The sequence below is a fragment of the Lissotriton helveticus genome, chromosome 1_1 (assembly GCF_964261635.1).
Source record: "Lissotriton helveticus chromosome 1_1, aLisHel1.1, whole genome shotgun sequence".
In the NCBI taxonomy this organism is placed as follows: Eukaryota; Metazoa; Chordata; class Amphibia; order Caudata; family Salamandridae; genus Lissotriton; species Lissotriton helveticus.
This window is the reverse complement of record NC_136057.1, coordinates 1,742,848,327-1,742,870,726: the sequence shown is the minus strand read 5'-3', so window position 1 is coordinate 1,742,870,726 and position 22,400 is coordinate 1,742,848,327. Positions and strand designations below refer to the sequence as shown.

At 41.7% G+C, this 22,400-nt stretch overlaps 1 protein-coding gene across 1 annotated transcript in view; it reads right to left on the bottom strand.

Annotated features, from left to right (window-relative positions):
• Positions 1-22,400, bottom strand: part of MAST1 (microtubule associated serine/threonine kinase 1) — a 419,095-nt gene that overhangs the window by 99,696 nt on the left and 296,999 nt on the right. The window contains exons 13-14 of the mRNA XM_078689234.1: positions 12,689-12,897; positions 10,257-10,395 (exon numbers count right to left, since the gene is read on the bottom strand). Of these exons, the coding sequence (XP_078545360.1) occupies positions 10,257-10,395; positions 12,689-12,897 (348 nt within the window). The remainder of the gene's footprint in view (positions 1-10,256; positions 10,396-12,688; positions 12,898-22,400) is intronic.

Genomic DNA, 22,400 nt, shown 5'->3' with positions numbered 1-22,400 from the left:
CACTGTTCTTAAACCACTTACAACAAGAAAGAAGCAGTGGAATAAGTAACAAGAATAAAAGGTTGAGCACTCAACAATACCCCACATTAAACTACAGTATAGTAAAGTCCTCAATCACTGGTCATGTCTAGGAGGAACCAGTCAGAACTCTTTGCCAACAGCTTGAGCAAAACCAACAGGCCATCAAAAATGCGTAGTACTTCTTTTGAGTCCAAAATAAATACAATAAGAGCTAAACGTGAAAACCTCCCCTTGGGTTTCTTAAACCATCAGAATTGATCTACAAGTCACTCTCAATGGAAATAAAATGAGGACTTCTCTTATGAGATGGGCATCAATTTACATGACATTACCCTGATGTTTATAACTAAACAGAGTGATCACACTTTCAAGTCAGTTTAGTTTTTGCATTTGTTAGTTGCTACAAACATTGTTTGTGCACTAAATAGTTACATAATTAATACCACAAAAAGTGACCAATATCGCACAAGATATTTATTCAATAAGATGGTAACAGTATTATTTTGTGGATCAAGAATATCCTGCGAAATGAAAAGTTATGGGCCTGTAATTCTTTTTCTCTATCTTCAACACCTTCATTAAATTAATAAAACTGAATATCTCTGCCCATAAACCAGATCCTGGAACACTTTTAAAAGAAAGAGAAAAAAAACTCTCCAAATGAAACAAAAATACAATGCCTTTAGAAAGGAAACATTAATTTTACATGCAAATGCACAACATAAACAATAGAAAATAGAAGTAAAACACAGGCATCAGCACTGCTGCCCAAACTGGTTTTAATTTTCATCTTTCAAAAAAGGAAAAGAAGGGGCAATGTTCCTAAAGAAATTGAGCTTCCTCTGAAGGAAGGAGAAAAGTTACTCACCTTTGATTCCGATTCCAAGATTCACCTGCTAGAATAATTTCCCAGTACCAGAATGGGATCCCCCAGTAACAATGTTAATATAGCTATGTCCATTACACATTCCTATATTAAACAGATCACTTGATCTCAACCCAAAGATTGCCCTCTTAAATACACTCGATGATGAAGGATTCATAAGAGCAGAGAGAATCCTCCTGCACCTGGAACTCACATTAGGGAAGAGGGACAAGGCACAAACATAGAGAGACGCTGTACCGCCAAGGATTCTAAAATGGAGTCAAGGCATGGACAGATATTTCAATCTGGAAATACCCATGTGCAATGTTGGAGGATCTCCCAGCAAACACCTCCGGATATATGGTGAATAGGTTGAATATTTTGAGAACTTAAATGATGAGCAATGAGACAAATCTAGTTGTGGAAACAGAATAGACTATATAGTTGCTAAATTCTATTCATAAGTATTAATGATCAGTTTCTCAATATATAATCATGAGGACTGCTGTGACTGCTGCAGATTTCTTCATTGTCTTACTGCCTTCCTCCAATATAAATGCAATTGGAATAGCTCTAACTTTTTTGTCAACCAGGGTTTTTGCAAAATGCGACAAATGACCCGGGAGTGTATCCAGGCGCTGGGGAGAAGAAGTTGCTGGAGAGATCAGATAAACAGCTAGGTCTTGAGTGCCTTCCTGAATTCTAGAAGCAAGGTGGAGGTTCTGAGGTGCAGAGGGAGGGCATTCCAGGGTTTTACCACAAGGTAGTAGAAGGACTGTCCTCTACTGTTGCTCCGGCGGATGCGAGGGTTGTCAGCCAGAGAAAGGGATGCAGATCGCAGGTGGAAGATCATGAGTTGGTTGATGTAGGCTGAACCTTAGTTGTGCAGGGCCTTACAGGTGTGGACCAACATCTTCAACTGGCATCTCTTCTGTACGGGGGCCCAGTGGAGTTTCCTGAGTTAAGAGATGATGTGGGTCCGTTTGGGAGGTTGCGGAGGAGTCTGGCATCTGAGTTCTGAATGGTCTGACATCCCTTCAGGAGGTGTGTGGTGGTTCCTGCATAGAGTGTGTTGTCATAGTCCAGGCGACTGGTGATCATGATCTGGATAACAGTGCATATGTCACGTAGCATGCGAAAAGGCAGGCAGAGGAGACTGCATTGATCTGGGATTTCCTGGTTAGCTTGTTGTCCAAAATTATGCTGAGTTTTCTTGCATGCTCGGTTGGAGTAGGTGAGGGTCCTAGTTCTGCTTGCCATCACGAGTCGTGCCACAGGGAGGGGTTGTTGGTGAAGATCAGCACTTCCGTTTTGTTTGTGTTGAGTTTCAGGCAGTTGCTTTTCATCCAGTCGGCACTGCTTGTCATACTTATGCAGAAGTTGTCCCTTGTGGTGGGGGGGTCTTCTCAGAGCGAGAGGATGTGCTGGGAGTTATCTGCGTAGGATATAATGTTTAATTTGTGGGTACTGGTGACGTTGGCCAGGGGAGTCATGTAGGTGTTGAAGAGTGTGGAACTGAGGGATGAACCCTTAGGAACGCCGCAGATCTTTGGGCTCAGAGCTGAAGAGTGGTAGACGGACTCCCTGGGTTCTTCTGGGGAGGAAGGAAGCGATCCACTTGAGGGTGTTTCCTTGGATCCCAATGTGATGTAGTCTCTTGAACAGGGTGTGGTGGAATGTGATGGGATGCGGGTCGAGGAAGATCAGAGGAAGATCAGAGCCGTCATTTCTCCTTGGTCAAGGAGGGGTCTGATATTGTCGGTGAATGTAATCAAGGTGGTTCTGGTGCTGTAACTGGAGCAGAATCCGAATTGGGAGCTGTCGAGAACATGGTTGTTCTCAAGGTGTTGCACGAGTTGACGATTGATGGTTTTTTCCAGGAATTTGGTGGGTAAGTGAAGCAGGGAGATGGGACAATAGTTGTTGAGGTTGCTGGGGTCAGCAGTAGGTTTCTTGAGAAGGGGTTTTACTTCTGCATGCTTCCATTTTTCAGGAAAGGTGACCGAGATGAGAGAGGTGCTGAAGACGGTGGTGGGCTCATTGTTGATCGTGCTGCTTCCGAGGCTGAAGATAAGGTGCGGACAGGGGTCAGTGGGTGCTCCGGAGTGGACCAAGTTCATGATGGCTGTGGTGTCCTGTGGGGTGAGCTGGTCGTAGTTGGTGTATAGGTGGTCCGGGGTGGCTTCTGTGGGAGCGTTGCAGAAGAAGTCGGAGAGGGTCGTCTGGGGTTCGAAGTTTTTGTGGATGGTGGAGATCGTGTCGTAGAATAAGTCTTTCAGTGTGTCGCAATGTTCTTGTGAAAGAGTGATGCTATTTTCAGTGGGGGTGGGGTTAGACAACTCTCTGATGAAGCTGAAGAGTTCTTTGTTTTGGTTGGAGCTGGCGTTCTGTTTGGTTTCTCTCAGTAGTGGTAACAGTTAAGGGCCGTCTTGAAGGTGGTCCTGTCTGCAGTATCCTTGCCGGTGCGCCGTTTTCTTTCTATTTGCTTACAATCAAAATTTGCAACTCTCCAATCTCTGTTGTATCATCTGGCCTATTAGGTGGATCTCTTGTGTCTGCTGGATCCGATGGGGGTGCAGGTGTTAGCAGTGATCTAGGTGGTGAAGTTTGACAGTCTTGTCCAGGTTGTGGCTGTTTTGGGTGTGAAGTGCTGAGGGAGATGGACTACTGGCTGTCTGAAACTTTGCTCCAACTGCGGTGGGTGGCGCTGGGAAGCTTAGCGGTGGTGCTGGCTGGTGATGCTGAAGTGGATGATGGTGTGGTCTGTCCACATTAGCTCTGAGATGTGGCTGAACTTGACTCTGTTGCTTGAGGTGAAGATAGGGTCAAGCATGTGTCCTGTGATATGGGCTGTTGACCAGTTGGGTGAATCCGATGTTGTTGATGCTTTCGAGGAGGTTGGTGTGGGCGTTGATTTGTGAGAGGTTTCTTTGAAATCACATAAGAAGTAGTCTGACTGCTTTATGGTCATTGGCAGTTCAAATCCTTTTGCCACTCTATCTAACAGGTTATGCAACCCACCTGTATCCTCCAGTGGAGAACCAGCAGGTTGTGGCACTGGTGATAATGGGACAGGACTCAAATAATCATCTCATTCTGTAGCAACTTCTCATCCTTCCCTTACTTCTGCTTCCTCTCTTTCTTCATCTGAACACATACTATCATCCTCTGGAATAGCTTTAGATTGTGGCGTCTGCCTTTGAGAAGTAGCTGATGGTAAATTATGAGACATTTGTGGAGTTGATGGTTGCATGTGCAGTGATGGAGTAGGTACTGTATGTAAGCTGTCTATGTGAAGGTGCTTTTAATGAAGTTGGGAATATTTTATAATAATCCGTAAGTATTAGCCTTAGGTATCTGACTAGTGCTTTTGGCAGACATAACATGTTCTCTTGGTACCAATATTGTGAATATGACTGATACTCGTCCCTATATTGTAGCCCTTGTCCCTCTTGCTGAGAGGACTAATATTCCTGTCCATGAAATCATCTCCTTCTTCATCATCTTGCTGGTATTTAATGTGTAGCTCTGATGGACTATGTGCCTCACCAAAGGACCCATCATCATAAGAATCATCCTCATCTAGAAGCTGACTAGGGGGTAATGGCAATGCCTTACTTAGGGATGTCTGTTCTGGTATTAAGGAAATAGAAACTTTCTCCATTTCTACCCCTCTATTTTTCCTTGTCGACCGTGATGTCTTTTTAGGTTTCATTGACAATATAGTTGATTTGGTTGTTGATGTTACTCTCAACACCGTAGTCACTGCTTTTACTATGAACAGTATTGCGCAGATGTCTGTGTCATCATCGACGATCAGGCTGTAGTTGTCAATGAATTGACAGTGATTACTGCTGTTACTGGTGTCGCAGTAGATGCAATCATTATTATGGTTGACAGTGTCGTAGACGATTCTCTGTTGACAGCACTGACAAAGGTTTTTTGAATTTCAAATATTGTTGAGTAGATAGTGTAGTGAGCTCAGATTTTGACATTTCTAGTGGCATGGGACTGTCATTTTGCGGTTTTGCACAGTTTCGATTTTCCGATCGATTTATTTCCTCCTGAAACAATTATATGAGAATTCTAAAGCACAGATTATTATTAATAATATAAATGTTGGGACCTGTAAAATTAACAGAGGCACGCATCAAGGCTGCCCCCTCTCGCCAATTTTATTTGCTTTATTTATTGAACCATTGGCGATTGCAATCAGGGGGAAAATGAATGACACAGTACCTGTAGTCGGCATGACAAATATAAAATTATATGCCGATGACATTGTCTTGTTTTTAAATTCAAAGCCTACAAGTCAAGTAGAAATTTTTAAAATTTTTCTGACTTTCAGAAGTTAGAGGGGTACAGAATAAATGTTAATAAAAGGGAAATTATTTTAGCCAACTGCACGGTAGACACTTTATCATCAGGATTTAGGAAGATTTTTAATACTAACCCTAAGAGATATTTGGGAATATTCATCTCTGAAAGTTTGGAAGACTTATATACGTTAAATTATATACCCTTGTTAAAAAAGATTGGTTCAAAATTAGATCGTTGGAACCAATTACCGCTGTCAATAATGGGACGTGTTGCTCTTATTCGTATGTCTATTTTACCACTGTTTAATTTCCTTTTTAGTGCAGCCCCATGCCCATTTCAGGTCTCATTTTTTAAAAAAATCGATGCCATGTTCTCCTCTTTTCTATGGGCAAATAAAGTACCGAGACTAGCACTTAGCACTTTATATCTCCCATCCGCACAAGGAGGGTTGTCTCTACCAAATATTAGAGATTATTATTTTGCTTCTTTTGCACGCCACAGTTTTAGGTTTATTTTTGTAGAAGATCATGAAGCAGACAATTTTTTTATGACAAAGATGCTGTTGGAATCTAAAATCTATGATCCAGTAAGAATTAGGAAATACCCAAAGAAGGTACGTTATAAGTCTCTACAGTGGTTATTTAAACAGAGAACCCAGCTCCTGAAATATTGTGATATTTTCGCAATAATTAGCTTGACTAACTTGCTCAATTTAGTTTTTGGGGAGAGGGGTTGTCTGGATAAAAATATTGTACGACTCTGGAAGGAAAACGGCTTTGAGACAATTGAGGACTTTCTTATAGGTAATAGATGGAAATCGTGGGAGGAAATTTCTGGGGAGATTCACCTCTCGAATATAATTTTGAAATGGTCCTTTATTGCTCTTTATGCTGAGTTCAGAGAGCTAGACATATGTAACTTATTTCATAAAAGTGCCATAACGGAAGCACTGAATATCGCGAAGCAAAGGAAAATTAGTGTCTGGATAAAAAAATCTCAAGGATGACGATTCAGTTGTACTATATAACAAGGCCAGAGATAGATAGAAAAAGAGGGAAGACATCAAAATTAACAAACTCCCTTGGGATAAAATGAATAAATTTAACAAAGGTATTTTTCGAGGTGCTAATTTTAAGAGAATGCAATTTTATACTAAATGGTTAATTTATAGAACGCCCTCGTATCTCCAAAGTATATACCCCCAAGCCGAGGAGAAGTGCTTCCGTTGTGATGAAAAGGGCACTTGGAAACACATAGTTTGGGAGTGTTCCAAAATACAGGAGTTTTGGAAGGGGATAGGAAAATAACTCAGCAATTTGTTCAAAGTCAATATTACCTTTGATGAACTAACTTCAGTTTTTGGCTGCTCCTTGAACTCAACTCCCCATGATGAATCCTTGTTTATAGCATCATTGGTAGCAAAATCGCTTATTTTGCAATGTTGGAAATCAGAGAAAGTACCAACGTTTAATGCATGGAAAGTAAAACTAGCAAGGATTCAGGGAATGGAAAGAAAGTATGCATTGAGATCAGGGACCCTTAAAAAATATGAGAAATACTGGAGCAAGTTCGAATGCTAGATTCACTATGCTGGACATAGACTTTTAATATCTTTCTTAGTCTGTTTTATTGTCATTACATTGCACTATGCACATTGCACTTCTTTGATGTATTTTCAAATTTTAATTTTGAATATGATTCTGTATTTAAATGAAGTTAATTACTTTGTGTATTGGATTTTACTTATATTGCACTGGTCACTTTATTAATTTTATTGCTCGAAACTGCCATGTAATTTATATTTATTGTTCATGAACTCTCAATAAAAAAAAATAATAAATAAGATTTTGACATTTCTGAGAAGACGTTTTTTATGCTTATGAGAGCGTTTTTCAGTTGGAGTTCGCTCTTTTGCAGACTCATGGTGGGTCTTTTTAATAGAAAAGAGTTTTTGGAGGTTCTTGAGGCAGCTTACTTTCTGGCCTCTCTCTTATGAATTCTTTTAGCAGATGTCGAAAAATCGGATCACTGACATAATGTCAATCCAACGAATATCGAAGCGCACAAATATCAAAAATTAAATATTGGTAACAAAAATATCGACTCTGTATACTTAACTATAAAAAACACAAATATGGAGAACACAAATACCTTAGCTAAAAACATCGATTTTTACATATATTGAAAATAAAAATATTGGAAACAAAAATATTGTTCTCTTTAAATAAACATAGACTATGTTAAAAATATCGATCCACACAATATTGAACACAATATTATCACCAAAATAATGAAATAATCATTAATAAAACATTAAAAAAATCAACTATCACAAACCTGCACAAATAAATAATAAAACAAGTATAAATAAATAACTAATGATAAACTCACCTGAACAGCAAACAAAAACAAACTAATGACCACAACCCCTACAAACTATCAACAAAGTACCATCTCTGCTGGCTTCCGACGGGCTCAAAGTCACTTTCCAGCTGCCCTTTCATGGAGGTTGGACCGCCATGAAAAGGCAATCGGAAAGGGACTTTGCAATCCCTATGGCGCAAGCACCGCCCCCATAGTAGGGAAACGATTCTGAACGCTGCCCGACAGGATCTTGAATCCTGTCAGAGTCGGCGGTTTTTCCGCAAACCTCTGTGGTCCAATCGCCCGCATCAGAATGCATCAGTGAGACGGATGGTCTGGATGTCGGGCAGACCACCACCTATGGCCTGTTGGTGGTAGTCTCCCCGACATGCTAATCAAGCCCTAACTTCCCTCCTAAATCCCAACCTACACTCAAAACTCAAAGAAATCCTTAAAAAGGACTTTCCTGTTCTAACAAACAGCGGCACCTTACCATGACCTTGTTCCAGGAAAGTAGACAAAAAAAATAACAAAACAGAAGGTAGCGGGAAAACAAAAATATGCCTGGCAAATGAAACGTTATGAAAAAGAATATCTCCCCATAGAAATGAATGGGAAATATTGTTAAATAATGTTTTTTTTTTATTAATACACATGTAAAACATATTAAACAACATTATGCAGAATTATGACAAATTGTAAAGTAGAAATTAATTAGGAGTGTAAGATATATACAATTAATAAAGAAAACATGTGAAAATGTTGAAAATATATATAAAAAAGGTAGGAATTGTAAATAAATTTACAAAAAATATTAAACTCATGAAACATATCAATGTTGCAAAAAAGTATAAAAAATGTAAAATATAAATTACATATTAGCATGCAATATATACAATTATTTAATTAATACAAAAAAGTGAAATAATGTTGAAAATATATATGTGCAAAACATTAATAAATGTTAAAGAATTGTTAATAACAAATAAAAGTTGACAATGTATATCATACAAATGTATATGAATATGATTTATTCGATTATTTATGAAATAATACTGATTTCTTTTTTCATTTACTTTTATATTTTTTCATTTTTCACTTGAAGTATATATAATACAAATGGTAAAACTATACAGAAATAAAAAATTGGAACTGAAAAATATGTGATATGGTTTCATTAAACAAAATGTTAAAGGTTTTGGACACTAAAGAGATAACAATTACTATTCCCACTTCAATCTACCCATAATGGGTAAAGTATTGTACACTAAAGAGATTACTTTTACTATTCCCACTCCAGTCTAAACCAGTTTTGGGAAGGTTTTGGACACTAAAGGGGTTACATTTAACATTCCCACTCAAAACTAAACCAACGAAGGTGTTGGACACTAAAGGGACGACATTTACGTATGCCACTCCAATCTAAATCATATTGGGGAAGGCGTTGGACACTAAAGGGGTGTCATTTACTATTCCCATTCCAATATACACCATATTGGAGAAAGTGTTGGACACCAAAGGGGTGGCATTTACTATTCCCACTCCAAAAGGTAGCAGTTGCTGGTGATTCAGAAGAAGCTGTTGAATTGGGGTATTTTTATATCTCTTTGACATATAGCAAAACTAAAGTTGATACATCAGGGTAGGACCTAACTTTTTTCCTGTGTTGATGCAACTAACTCATTATTAAATGGTATTAAGGATGATTCTCTCAAGTGAGGAACATAGTTTTCCTAATTTTATGGACTTTGGTAATTTTTTGTGTACTCCCAGCTCAACCACATTAGTTGTCACTCAACTCTTTTTTTCCCCCCGTAGTTTTATATAGCGCGAATTTGACCCAAAGGGCTTCACATGAGCACCAGCTAAGTTACACACAGACACATTCATTTTTTTGCAGGGGAGATTAAGTAACTTGCCCAGAATCACAGGATGTTGAGTGTTGTTGCCAAGACTCGAAGTCGGTTCCCCAGAATAGAGATCGACAGCCCCAGCCCCAACTTAGTTGCCAAGGACCTCACTTTACTGTTTTACTTGGTGTTTACTCTTTAATGTGTTGGGTTTTTGTTTCTATGTTGTCTCTTTCTTCTCTACTCCTCCTGTCCTTTTCCCTCCCACTACACCCTCCCAATTCTTTCCTGAAGTGACGAGTGTGGAGCACTACGAAAATTGGGGGATGTGGTGGTATTTTCACTTTCAGTTTTCAGCGAATGATCAATTGAATGTGGCATTTTCAAAGCTTTGCTGCACTGACAGATTGCAACCCAATTGTCTGAGTAATGCTTGGCTTTTTATATTACACCTTCATTGGTATACTTATGTATACTTATGTCAAGATGGTAATGGCCTTTGATGCTCCATTATACAACAGTGCAACTAAAACAATTGGCCAAATAACATAGTAAACTGCGCGGCTGCTCCTTGGGTGAGCAAGTTTTACAACAGAGAGCCTGGTGGTAATCTTCAGCTCAAGCAAAAGGGTTTCTGCAGTACAACGTATGATGCAAGCAACAGAGAGCCACAAGTGTCCCAGTTCATCAGGCTGCTGTAACTATCCATCCCTCACCCGATTGCCATCCTTCCATTTAGAAGGAATGACTCAAAGTAGAAAGGGAAGCACTAAATAACTCTCCAGCCACACCAAAGACATTCTCTCTGGGAAATAGTATGGAAACTCAATTTGTACTTGTCTGGCTTTAGGTCCCGATGCACGATGCCATAATTGTGTAGGTACTCCAAGGCCAGGACAGTCTCAGCAAAGTAGAGTCGTGTCAGATCCACAGGCAGAGCACCAATGTTTTTCAGTAGAGTGGCACAGTCCCCACCTAAGGGAGAAAAGCAAATGAAAAGTAGGTTAATTTACCATTCCTTCTTGAGTCCTTCTCCTGCTTTATTTGCTCCATCCTAAGTTCATTCTACCCTCTGTATCGTTGCAGTGGTAGTCCACCTGCCCCTGATAACTTCACAAATCAAGTACTATAACATCCTATATGGCTTATCTACTTTTAACGTTGGCTAAAGTGATTGTCTGTGCCCAGTGGTGTGTTATTTTTTTACTACATCAAAGTGGGCTACATATATAATTTTTCTGAATTTCGCAAGCATAGAAGAGATGACTAAGGGCCTGATCATGAAATAGATGATAATTGAAATTACTCCAATTTCTAAAGGAATTGCTAAATCTGGAGGAGAACCTAGTTCTGAAAATTTCCTCCACCATATCCATATTATCATGTTGGAAAGTTCATTAGTGTATACCACATTTAGAACATTCTTAAGAACCAGGAGAACTCTCCAATGACTGTCAAGATAGACAGCACAAGCACTTACTTACTTATGAGAATGCTGAATCTCCATAATCACAACAGGTTTTCAAGAAAGCAGTGTCCCCAGTAGTCTGGAAGGAGGTATCACACAGGTTCAACAGTAGAGCTATGTGCTGCTCTCAGAGCAACTCAGCAAGGATAGCGATTCGGGCACCTGCGCAGATGAATAGCGCCTTGGCTTGCAAATTGGCCGGCACAAGTGAGGCATCGCATTTACTATGAAGAGAGCATCTCATCGACATGGACGCTTCACAACTGATCACAGCATCCAGTCCAGCTGTCCTTGGTAGAAGTTTGGTATGGTTCTCTAGCACTTCTAGTATTTGTTCCGGTGCTTCCTGCCTCTCCCCTCCTGTGTTTCTCTCCTGTTTCCTTGTCTAGTCCTTCCAACAAGGTAATTTCCTTCTTCTCACTGCCTGATTCAGCCAGCATCATCCTCCATCACAATACTTATGAGGCTCCAGCAACCATCATCACCAAAATATTATAAGTATCCAGAATCCATCTCCGTCAAGATACATACCAGTCACCAGAGCTCCCAGATCAGCTCTAACCTCATTCCCTTAGGGACTCAGACATTCATGAGTTCAATCCGAGAACCTCTTTGTCCAGCAGTGAACATTGCTGCTTTACTTGTCAATTCAAGACATTCGCACCCACCTATAGGGCATGAATTAGCTGCCCTTAATAGTGCATTATATTACACAGTCAAACCTCCAATCTCAGCAGCTGCAGGCACATGGATGTGTGCATCATTTGGATGGTTAGATGATGTGTTTCTTTTTATGTACTCATAAATAGGTTGCACTTTGATGTAAACATTTGTCAGAGCTATGCTCCCTATTTGGCATCTGGAAATATATCCAGGGAGCAGATGGACTCCTTTCCAGCCCTAGCTGCTAGGTCACATGGTAAGGACTAATTACTTGCCCCACACTGCACCATGAGTTCAAAGCCATCAACACAAATCAAACCATGGGAAAAGACTGACCAACTACCAACTTCAGAGAAGTCTGAAGATGTGATTTACAGTGCAAGAAAAAACATGAATTCAAGTTATATAGCTTTTCTCAGCAAATGTCTCATGATTGCACATTTTATTTATAAGTTAACATTTGGTAGGGATTCCCCTATAAATGCAGGAGGAGTGTTCTTTATGTGGTTGGGAAGTTAAACATAGTTTATATTGTCTTTGAGTAAAATGTGTTCTACATGTAGGTGGGAACTCATGGCCACCAGTAACTTAACTGTTAACTGTCAGAAGTTCAGTGTTTATAGGAAGGTGATGGGTCAGGTTCCAACAATTGGGGAACTAGACATAAAAACAGTTCAGATGCAAAAAAAGTCTACGGTTACAAATATGTTCATTTTCTATGCTGCGTGCCATTGTCCACCAAATAATATAAGGGCACTTTTATTATGAAGGCAACATGAGCAAGATAAACATTTACAGTAAAAAAGAGATGCAGTCAGTTATTCAGTGTTATATAATCCCAGTAATATATCTAGTACCAAAACCAAGTGCTAAGAAGAGAGTGTTTCCCACCTGCAGACAATCGTGGACACAAGATTTGTTTGAGACTGACATGACTTGGGATGGATATCCTACACTGCCCACAGCAGACAAGGAGGGAGCTCATTGCCTGAAAGCCTTTCTGAGAGAAAACTTCAGATGTACCTAGATAGGACATAGCTAAACTCACAATTGGGTAGTAAAATGTAGATTGACTGTGCCTTTCTTGCTTCTGCACCCTCCCATCATGTGTGCCCCCACTTGGGGATATGGACATACCTTCTACATACTCCATAACCATGCAGAGGTGACGCTTTGTCTCAAAGGAGCAGAACATGCTGACGACAAAAGGGTTCTCTGCAAAGGTGAGGATGTCACGCTCTACAAAGGCCTGCTGGATCTGGTTCCTCAGAATGAGGTTCTGCTTGTTGATCTTCTTCATAGCAAAGCGTTGGCGGGTTTCTTTGTGCCTCACCAGGTACACTGCCCTGCAAGAGGAAGTAGAAGAAGGAGATCAGTGAGGAGGAAGATCAGGGAACCCTTGAAACAAACCAGATAATTTACCTCCTGGAGGAATTCTGACATTCTCCAGCCAATGTCAATTTTGTATGGTAAGGATTTGATGGATCTGCCACATACTCCATTGTCAGTAGTAGAATGAATGAAAGAAGTTACTAACCTCTAATTATAGTTCTCCAGCATAGATGTCTTTTATAGATTCAGATAGATTCAGATACTTGATTTATTCCCAGCCGTCAGGCTGGGAATCCCCAGTAGTTTAAAAGAGCAACATTATTTATAAAAGTCAATATGCCCAAGAACAGTGTTTGTTTAGTACTGCATTCACATCAATGAAAAGCACACAAACTTTAACCAATAAGGTGAATGCACCAGCACTTTCACCTCACTCTACATTAGGCCCCCATAGCTCAGATTCTCATAGCATACACAAGAAAGGGAATAACCAGTAAGCCTCCGACTAGGGAGGAGAGTGGGTCACATTTGAAACTTCTATAGATACCAGCTTGGGAGACCTAGTTACATGTAAGTTTCTGTTTCTTCTCTAGCATTAGATCTTCCATAGATTTACATGTTCGAAATAGGATAGTCAACAGTATGACATACGTAACATAGGGAAGAAAGCTCACCTATCAAAAGAGAATTCATAGAACTGCTTATCCCATTGAAGAATCATCGGGTGCTTCATCTATACTCAGGCAGGAGTGGTTGGTGAATGTGTACCTGTTCTACCATCTTTTAGCATGACACAGGTCCTACAAAGGTTCACTGGCATAGAGGACCGCTGTTAAGGACATTCTTTTGGTAGAGTGTGCTGGAGCACCTCCTTGCAGAGGTAGAGTTATTTTCTTGTGACAGAAGATGGTCCATGCAGACTATGGCTTGGAAGGGATGATCCCCTTCCAGAATGTTTAAAAGCCGCAAAGATCTCATAATAACTTCCAGAGCCTTTCATTTTCTCCAGCTACAATTTAAGGGAGCTGCATCAACTGCCGATCTATGGAACATCACAAATATTGCATATGGGATTCTAATAAATGGAAATAGGAAGTAAGCAACCTTAAGGTCTTAGGACGTCATTAATTCGCTTTCTTGGTACATCAAGAGGACTTCCTGGAGTGCTCTTGTATATGCAGACAATCGCTTGTTGTCTCTGTCACATAACAGTTTGGACATCAAAGATTTATAAATTAGGGGTGTGCCTAGTTCACGGAATTTGCTTTCGTGTAATTAGGCAAAATTTCAGCAAAATTACTTGAAATGCAAATCTGTCAATTTGTGCTATATTTCAGAACGAAATACATCCTCGCAGACATTTTTGACATTAGCATGCATTCAGCCAAAGCACGGCGAACACCAGCCAGTAGCATGGCGCCACTCACTGTAAATCTTTACAGAGAATGTTGTGTAATTACGAGAAGTGTAATGTAATTTCCTGAGATTAAGCAAATTACGCCATCATAATTCAAATTTCACCTAGGCCTATTACAAATGTCAAATTTTGATGCCTTTTGTTTTGAGAAATAGAAGTAAATGTACTTGAGGTGTGCTCCTCAGCAAACACCTTTTTTTTAAGATAAAAGAGGAACAAGGGTTAAAGAGTTATTTTTTCTCTCTCTGATGAAAATTGAAATTCTGACTAAAATTACCACTGGACCAGTAGACCAATCACCCAGAAATAAACACACTCTGTCTGAACCAGAGGCTTGTTTTGGGCATGTTACTCAGTATAGGTTGAAAGTTGAAATCCTCATATTCTGATGTTACAGACAGAGCAGAGCAGTACATCTACTGGAAAGTATACGGGGAATTTCTCACGCTTGACGTGCAATAGAAAATCTGAGTTATGGTGGCCTTTGGAGGAGTGAGAGTGCTGATTAAAGTCTGGGTGCTTTTCAATGATGCAAATGTACTACTAAACTAACACTGTACATTGTCCTATGGCTATTTTAACAATGTTCATTTCTATTTTGAGCTACAGTGTATAGGTATTCCTATCCTTACGATGGGGAGTAATTTAAAAATGTGAATCAACGAATTATCCAATGCTGAAAACTGCACACTTCAACCAAAAATGTATTGTTTAGCTTAAAACAAGTTTAAAATGAAAGCTCTGATTCCTCTTCAAAGGACAACAGTCACTTTGACGAAAGGGTGAGAATTTCTGCATGGTAGCATAAATATCCCAAGTGTTCTCTTACTCCTTGTGGATTAATGGAAGTACATTAAACGTTGATGAAGACATTGATTTAGGCTTTGTCATAACAAGATGTTTATTAGATTATTTAACATGGTTCCAATGCTAAAATGGAATAAATTACAAAGTAGAAAATTAATGACAATATTTCATCCATGTGTTGGAATTTTCTCACTGTTACAGTTTATCTAAAATACGTTGATCGTTGATACCAACCCATATTTACATCAGAATGTTCACAGGTCAACTGTTTTTTAAGAGTATAGTCAGAATTCTAAGAATCATTTTTTAAGGCCTGAGTGTCTACTTGAGTGTCACAAAATAGAAAGTAAATCACTAATACTAATTTTGTATCTTGGGCGCTCTATGTTAGTTCCTAAACATGTGTGCATGATCCCAAAATAGATGTTTATGAATGGAATCTCCTTTCTGAAAATGACTTCTTAAGAGAACATTCACATGAGGCAACATTTTGGGCCAGATGTAGGTGGCCAATTACCGGTCGGTAACGGCCGAATTCGGCCGTTACCGACCGGTAATTGGATTTTGAGATGTAGGGCATGCATTTACAGAATCGGTATTTTACCACCCAATCCAATTGGGTGGTAAAATACCGAATCCAGGTGTGCCATGTGACACACAGACATGCCCTTAGGGCATGTCTGTGTGCCACATGGCGCACATGCCTATTTTTGGGGTGTCAGAGGGTGTCAAAAATTACCGATTCTGTAATTACAGAATCGGTATTGCCCATTGATTCCTATGGGCTGCAAGGCCCATAGAAATCAATGGGCAATACCGAATCGGTATTTACAGATTCGGTAAATACCGAATCTTAACGATTCGGTATTTACCGAACCTGAAATACCTACATCTCCCCCCCTCTATTTTACCACCTCTTAAATACCGATTCGGTATGAATCGGTATTTAAGAGGTGGTAAATTAAAATTACCTACATCTGGCCCTTTATGTCTTATTTTGAAAGCCCATTAGAAAACCAAAATACACCATAACTACATTTAGCTGATGAGTAAACTTATCGAAAAGTGAAAATCAAGATGATGCATATAGGCTCTAACTCTCAGGCAGTAGAATTTAACACTGTTCCTTTAAGTGATCAAAGTGTTCCGATATCCTGTATCCACAGTTGTGACAGTGGGATTTTATAGAGGAAAGAAAGAGCAATAATACAATCAAACCAATATCCAAATATATTCCTGGCTTAGCAGGAATGAGGGTATGTTATTTATTCACAAAGGTAAATTTACACATGTAGATTTACTCATGCTTATATGTATTCTTGCAGTTTGGAGTAACTTCACTACTTTTGGCTATTTAGCATTTCCAAGTGTAAAGTTACTGCAAAGTGTAGATTTGCATGTCCCCACATTCCAAATCCAGGGGCTGCAGCCAAACATATGAGTGTAAGATTCCTACTATTAACGTAGCACACAAATGGGGTTGTCCAGAGTGAAATAGAGGTAAAAAGTAAAAGAGTTTATTAAACTTTAAAATAATTTATTAACAATATTTTGATGTTACATATTAAAGTAAAATAAATGTATATTGTTTCAACTTAAAACAAATAAAAAGATATTACAGCAATATTATATTAAGTGTATTAAAATAATTTCAATATATTTAAGTAATGTATAATAATTTATTTAAAAAAAATTGCTCCAACAGTAAAATATTTATTTTTATTTGATATGTATTAAAATTACTTTACCCCATTATGCATGGAACTAATTTCCAGACCTATTCTCAAGGTTTGCATTCCATCGGAGTAAAGGAAGACTTTGCGATTCCAATAAGATGCTTTTCATTGTCAAACAAGATCTCATGATAGGGAAGGAAAAGTTACTTACAATCCTTGCTGTTCATCATAAGCATGTTCTCTAAATTCAAACAGCCTACAACCATCGAAGGGTATGTCCACCAAGGACTGTTGGATATCTGAGGTAAAGCCTGTTGGGCGAATTTAGCCATGGCTTGAAGTACTACGTGAGCCCTGACTCCCTTCGCCAGACAGTCGGTGGAATCCAGGTCTGAGCAAATAGAGTACTTCAATAAGTCCTGACCATCCAACATCAAACATTATATAGTTGGTCACTCCGTCCCATACTTTGGTAATTTAGAAGGCCAATCGCATATAGAGATATTTTATTTTGTATCTCCATACACCACTAAAATCCAGTAATTCACATGTTTTGCCTGATCTCCCTCGCTAGGGTGAATAATAATGTGTAATGTAACTTATAAAGCGAATCTCATTAGGCTGAGACAGTGATTCAGTTGGAGTAAGGCAGATGCGCAGAAAAACTTCTACTCCTGAGTGAAAATCCAGGTCTTTAAGGCTTTTCTAAAGGAGAGTAAGGAGGGAGCAGTTTTTAATGTTAATGGGAGATTGTTCCAAAGTATGACAGTAGCCCTAAAAAAGCTCTTTCCACCCCAGGTGGCTTTTCTGAAGGGGGGGGGGCAATCAGGTTCCCTGTGAAGCCCGATTGGAGTGTCCTTGCTGGGACATACCATTTCAGTTTTTATTTTTTAAATGGTCTGACCTAAGTCCATGCAAAGATTTATGAGCCATAAAGAGAGCTTTGAAACATACTTCGGAATTTTGCAAAGGAAACGAGCTGCTGTGTTTTGCAATACCTGAAGCCTCTTGACAAGTCTCATTGCAAGCGTGAGGTACATACTGTTGCAGTAATCCGTCCTCGTAAGAACTAATGCCATTGTTACCGTTCAGGGGGCAGAACATTTTCAATTTTTTTTATTAACCTTAGGGAGCAGAAGGAGCCCGAGGTTATTTTGTTAACTTGGTCCCGAAATTTAGGTCCTTGTCTACCACGAATCCTAAGTTTCTAAGTTGGTTTGATTTGAGGGTTCGGGTAAAGATGCCATCTCAAGTGGCCACCAGTCCGGTGTCCAGAAGGAGGGGTTGTTACCAAAAATGATAACCTCTGTTTTATTAGCATTCAATTCAAAACAATTACAGTCCATCCAGTTGCTCACCTTACTCACCTTACTCACACATGAGCTGAAATCCGTGCCTAAGTTAGTTTCGAATTTAGCCAATGATACCACAACTTGGGTATCATCGGCGTAGGAGACCAGGGAGAAGCCAGCTTTTTTGATAACAGAAGCAAGTGGAGTAACATAAAGATTAAACAGAGTTGGGCTCTGTGCTCAGCCCTGGGGAACTCCACAGGACAAGGAAAAAGATCTGGTGGTAAACTGTCCCACACTGTCTTCACATTATTTTGTCTATTTGCCAGGAAAGATAGCAAGAGATCAAAGCCTGTTCCTTCTATCCCTAGCCTAAGCATACGGTCAGCCAAAATCTCATGGCTGACCATATCAAAAGCTGCAGAAAGATCCAAAAAGATCAATGCAGCTGTCCCACCCCTAACCAGTACGTCTCGTATTTCCTCTGTTGCTATCACCAGAGCCGATTCTGTACTGCAATGCTTTCTAAACCCATGTTGAGTGTCATCTAGCCATGAATGTTCTTCCAAATATTCCAAAAGTTTGTGGTTCATTATTTTTTCTACCAACTTGGCGGAGAAAGGAAGTCTAGATATTGGTCGGTAGTTATTTGGGTCTTGAGCGTTCAAATTGTCTTTTTTTAGTAGGGGGAGAATCAAGGCTTGTTTCCATACAGAGGGAAAATATCCTTTTGCAAACATATTCTCAAACATTTGCCCTAGATGTTGTGCTACTTGAGCAGGCATATGCATGATGATGGGTCGACACAGGTCTTGTGGCGCGCCCGATTTGATGAGTCCGATAGACTTTATAAGTTGTTCTTCTGATGGAACCTTAAAAGAGGAAAGACTAACTTTATTCGGCAGTTCAGTTGGAACATGTTCCTCCTGATAATTGCCTGCTCTATGTGAGGTAAATTTGTTAAAGATATTTGCGACTTTCTCAAGGAAAAAAACCTGCAAGTGTATCGCAGAATTATTGATTTGTTCCTGCATCATTCGAACTAGCTGGTGTTATTAGTTTATTTATCACTGAGAAAAGAGTCTTATTTGCATCAGATGCAGCTTTTATGTGCCCCAAGTAATGTTCCGTTTTTGCTTCAATTATATTTTTTTGGTTTTTGGCTAGTTTAGTTTTATATATGGTTTTCTCATCCACATCGTTTAGGTCGAGCTGACGTTAGCATTCATGCGAAGCATGAATGCTGTCAGCTCGACAACTAATGTGATCCGTTTTTAGGAGAGTGGACACCAAAGTGTTACGAGCGTTTTCAGTGCCGGATTTCACCTCGGGAGTGCGCAGCATTGTCTGCAGTGGCAGTGTCAGTTTCGCTTTTTTATTACTTTCGTTTTTCCCGAGGCTGGCTGAGGCTGGCTTGGAATGAACAGGCTTGCCCCCGCGCATGCGCAGAGTAACTCACAGCCCTTGTTTATATTTGTTTTAGTTCCGTGATGCTCCGATCTTTGCCCCTTCCGAGTGGAGCTTCCGAGTGGAGCTTCCGAGTGGAGCTTCCGAGTGGAGCTTCAGAGTGGAGCTTCAGAGTGGAGCTTCAGAGTGGAGCTTCAGAGTGGAGCTTCAGAGTGCAGAGTGGAGCTTCAGAGTGGAGCTTCAGAGTGCAGAGTGGAGCTTCAGAGTGGAGCTTCAGAGTGGAGCTTCAGAGTGGAGCTTCAGAGTGGAGCTTCAGAGTGCAGAGTGGAGCTTCAGAGTGCAGAGTGGAGCTTCAGAGTGGAGCTTCAGAGTGGAGCTTCAGAGTGGAGCTTCAGAGTGGAGCTTCAGAGTGGAGCTTCAGAGTGCAGAGTGGAGCTTCAGAGTGCAGAGTGGAGCTTCAGAGTGGAGCTTCAGAGTGGAGCTTCAGAGTGGAGCTTCAGAGTGGAGCTTCAGAGTGGAGCTTCAGAGTGGAGCTTCAGAGTGGAGCTTCAGAGTGCAGAGTGGAGCTTCAGAGTGCAGAGTGGAGCTTCAGAGTGGAGCTTCAGAGTGGAGCTTCAGAGTGGAGCTTCAGAGTGGAGCTTCAGAGTGGAGCTTCAGAGTGGAGCTTCAGAGTGCAGAGTGGAGCTTCAGAGTGGAGCTTCAGAGTGGAGCTTCAGAGTGGAGCTTCAGAGTGGAGCTTCAGAGTGGAGCTTCAGAGTGCAGAGTGGAGCTTCAGAGTGGAGCTTCAGAGTGCAGAGTGGAGCTTCAGAGTGGAGCTTCAGAGTGGAGCTTCAGAGTGGAGCTTCAGAGTGGAGCTTCAGAGTGGAGCTTCAGAGTGGAGCTTCGGAGTGCAGAGTGGAGCTTCAGAGTGGAGCTTCAGAGTGGAGCTTCAGAGTGGAGCTTCAGAGTGGAGCTTCAGAGTGGAGCTTCAGAGTGGAGCTTCAGAGTGGAGCTTCAGAGTGGAGCTTCGGAGTGCAGAGTGCAGATTCGGAGTGGAGCTTCAGAGTGGAGTGGAGCTTCAGAGTGGAGCTTCAGAGTGGAGAGTGGAGATTCAGAGTGGAGATTCAGAGTGGAGAGTGGAGCTTCAGAGTGGAGCTTCAGAGTGGAGCTTCAGAGTGGAGCTTCAGAGTGGAGCTTCAGAGTGGAGCTTCAGAGTGGAGCTTCAGAGTGGAGCTTCAGAGTGGAGATTCAGAGTGCAGATTCAGAGTGCAGATTCAGAGTGCAGATTCAGAGTGCAGATTCAGAGTGCAGATTCGGAGTGGAGCTTCGGAGTGGAGCTGAGCTTCAGAGTGGAGCTTCAGAGTGCAGAGTGGAGCTTCAGAGTGGAGCTTCAGAGTGCAGAGTGGAGCTTCAGAGTGGAGCTTCAGAGTGCAGAGTGGAGCTTCAGAGTGGAGCTTCAGAGTGCAGAGTGGAGCTTCAGAGTGGAGCTTCAGAGTGGAGCTTCAGAGTGGAGCTTCAGAGTGGAGCTTCAGAGCGGAGCTTCAGAGCGGAGCTTCAGAGCGGAGCTTCAGAGTGCAGAGTGGAGCTTCAGAGTGGAGCTTCAGAGTGGAGCTTCAGAGTGGAGCTTCAGAGTGGAGCTTCAGAGTGGAGCTTCAGAGTGGAGCTTCAGAGTGGAGCTTCAGAGTGGAGCTTCAGAGTGCAGATTTAGAGTGCAGATTCAGAGTGGAGCTTCAGAGTGGAGCTTCGGAGTGGAGCTTCGGAGTGGAGCTTCAGAGTGGAGTGGAGCTTCAGAGTGGAGCTTCAGAGTGCAGAGTGGAGCTTCAGAGTGGAGCTTCAGAGTGCAGAGTGGAGCTTCAGAGTGGAGCTTCAGAGTGCAGAGTGGAGCTTCAGAGTGGAGCTTCAGAGTGGAGCTTCAGAGTGGAGCTTCAGAGTGGAGCTTCAGAGTGCAGAGTGGAGCTTCAGAGTGGAGCTTCAGAGTGGAGCTTCAGAGTGGAGCTTCAGAGTGGAGCTTCAGAGTGCAGAGTGGAGCTTCAGAGTGGAGCTTCAGAGTGCAGAGTGGAGCTTCAGAGTGGAGCTTCAGAGTGCAGAGTGGAGCTTCAGAGTGGAGCTTCAGAGTGGAGCTTCAGAGTGGAGCTTCGGAGTGCAGAGTGGAGCTTCAGAGTGGAGCTTCAGAGTGGAGCTTCAGAGTGGAGCTTCAGAGTGGAGCTTCAGAGTGGAGCTTCAGAGTGGAGCTTCGGAGTGCAGAGTGCAGATTCGGAGTGGAGCTTCAGAGTGGAGTGGAGCTTCAGAGTGGAGATTCAGAGTGGAGATTCAGAGTGGAGAGTGGAGCTTCAGAGTGGAGCTTCAGAGTGGAGCTTCAGAGTGGAGCTTCAGAGTGGAGCTTCAGAGTGGAGCTTCAGAGTGGAGCTTCAGAGTGGAGCTTCAGAGTGGAGCTTCAGAGTGGAGCTTCAGAGTGGAGCTTCAGAGTGCAGATTCAGAGTGCAGATTCAGAGTGCAGATTCAGAGTGCAGATTCGGAGTGGAGCTTCGGAGTGGAGCTGAGCTTCAGAGTGGAGCTTCAGAGTGCAGAGTGGAGCACTCTACAGCACCCCGCGCTCTACAGCGCCCCGCGCTCTACAGCGCCCCACGCACTACAGCGCCCCGCAGCGCCCTGCACTCTACAGCGCCCCGGGCTCGACAGCGCCCCGCGCTCTACAACGCCCCGTGCTCTACAGCGCCCCACACTCTACAGCGCCCCGCACTCTACAGCGCCCCGCACTCTACAGCGCCCCGCACTCTACAGCGCCCCGCATTCTACAGCGCCCCGCATTCTACAGCGCCCCGCACTCGACAGCGCTCTACAGCGCCCCGCACTCTACAGCGCCCCGCACTCTACAGCGCCCCGCACTCTACAGCGCCCCGCACTCTACAGCGCTCCGCACTCTACACCGCGCTCTACAG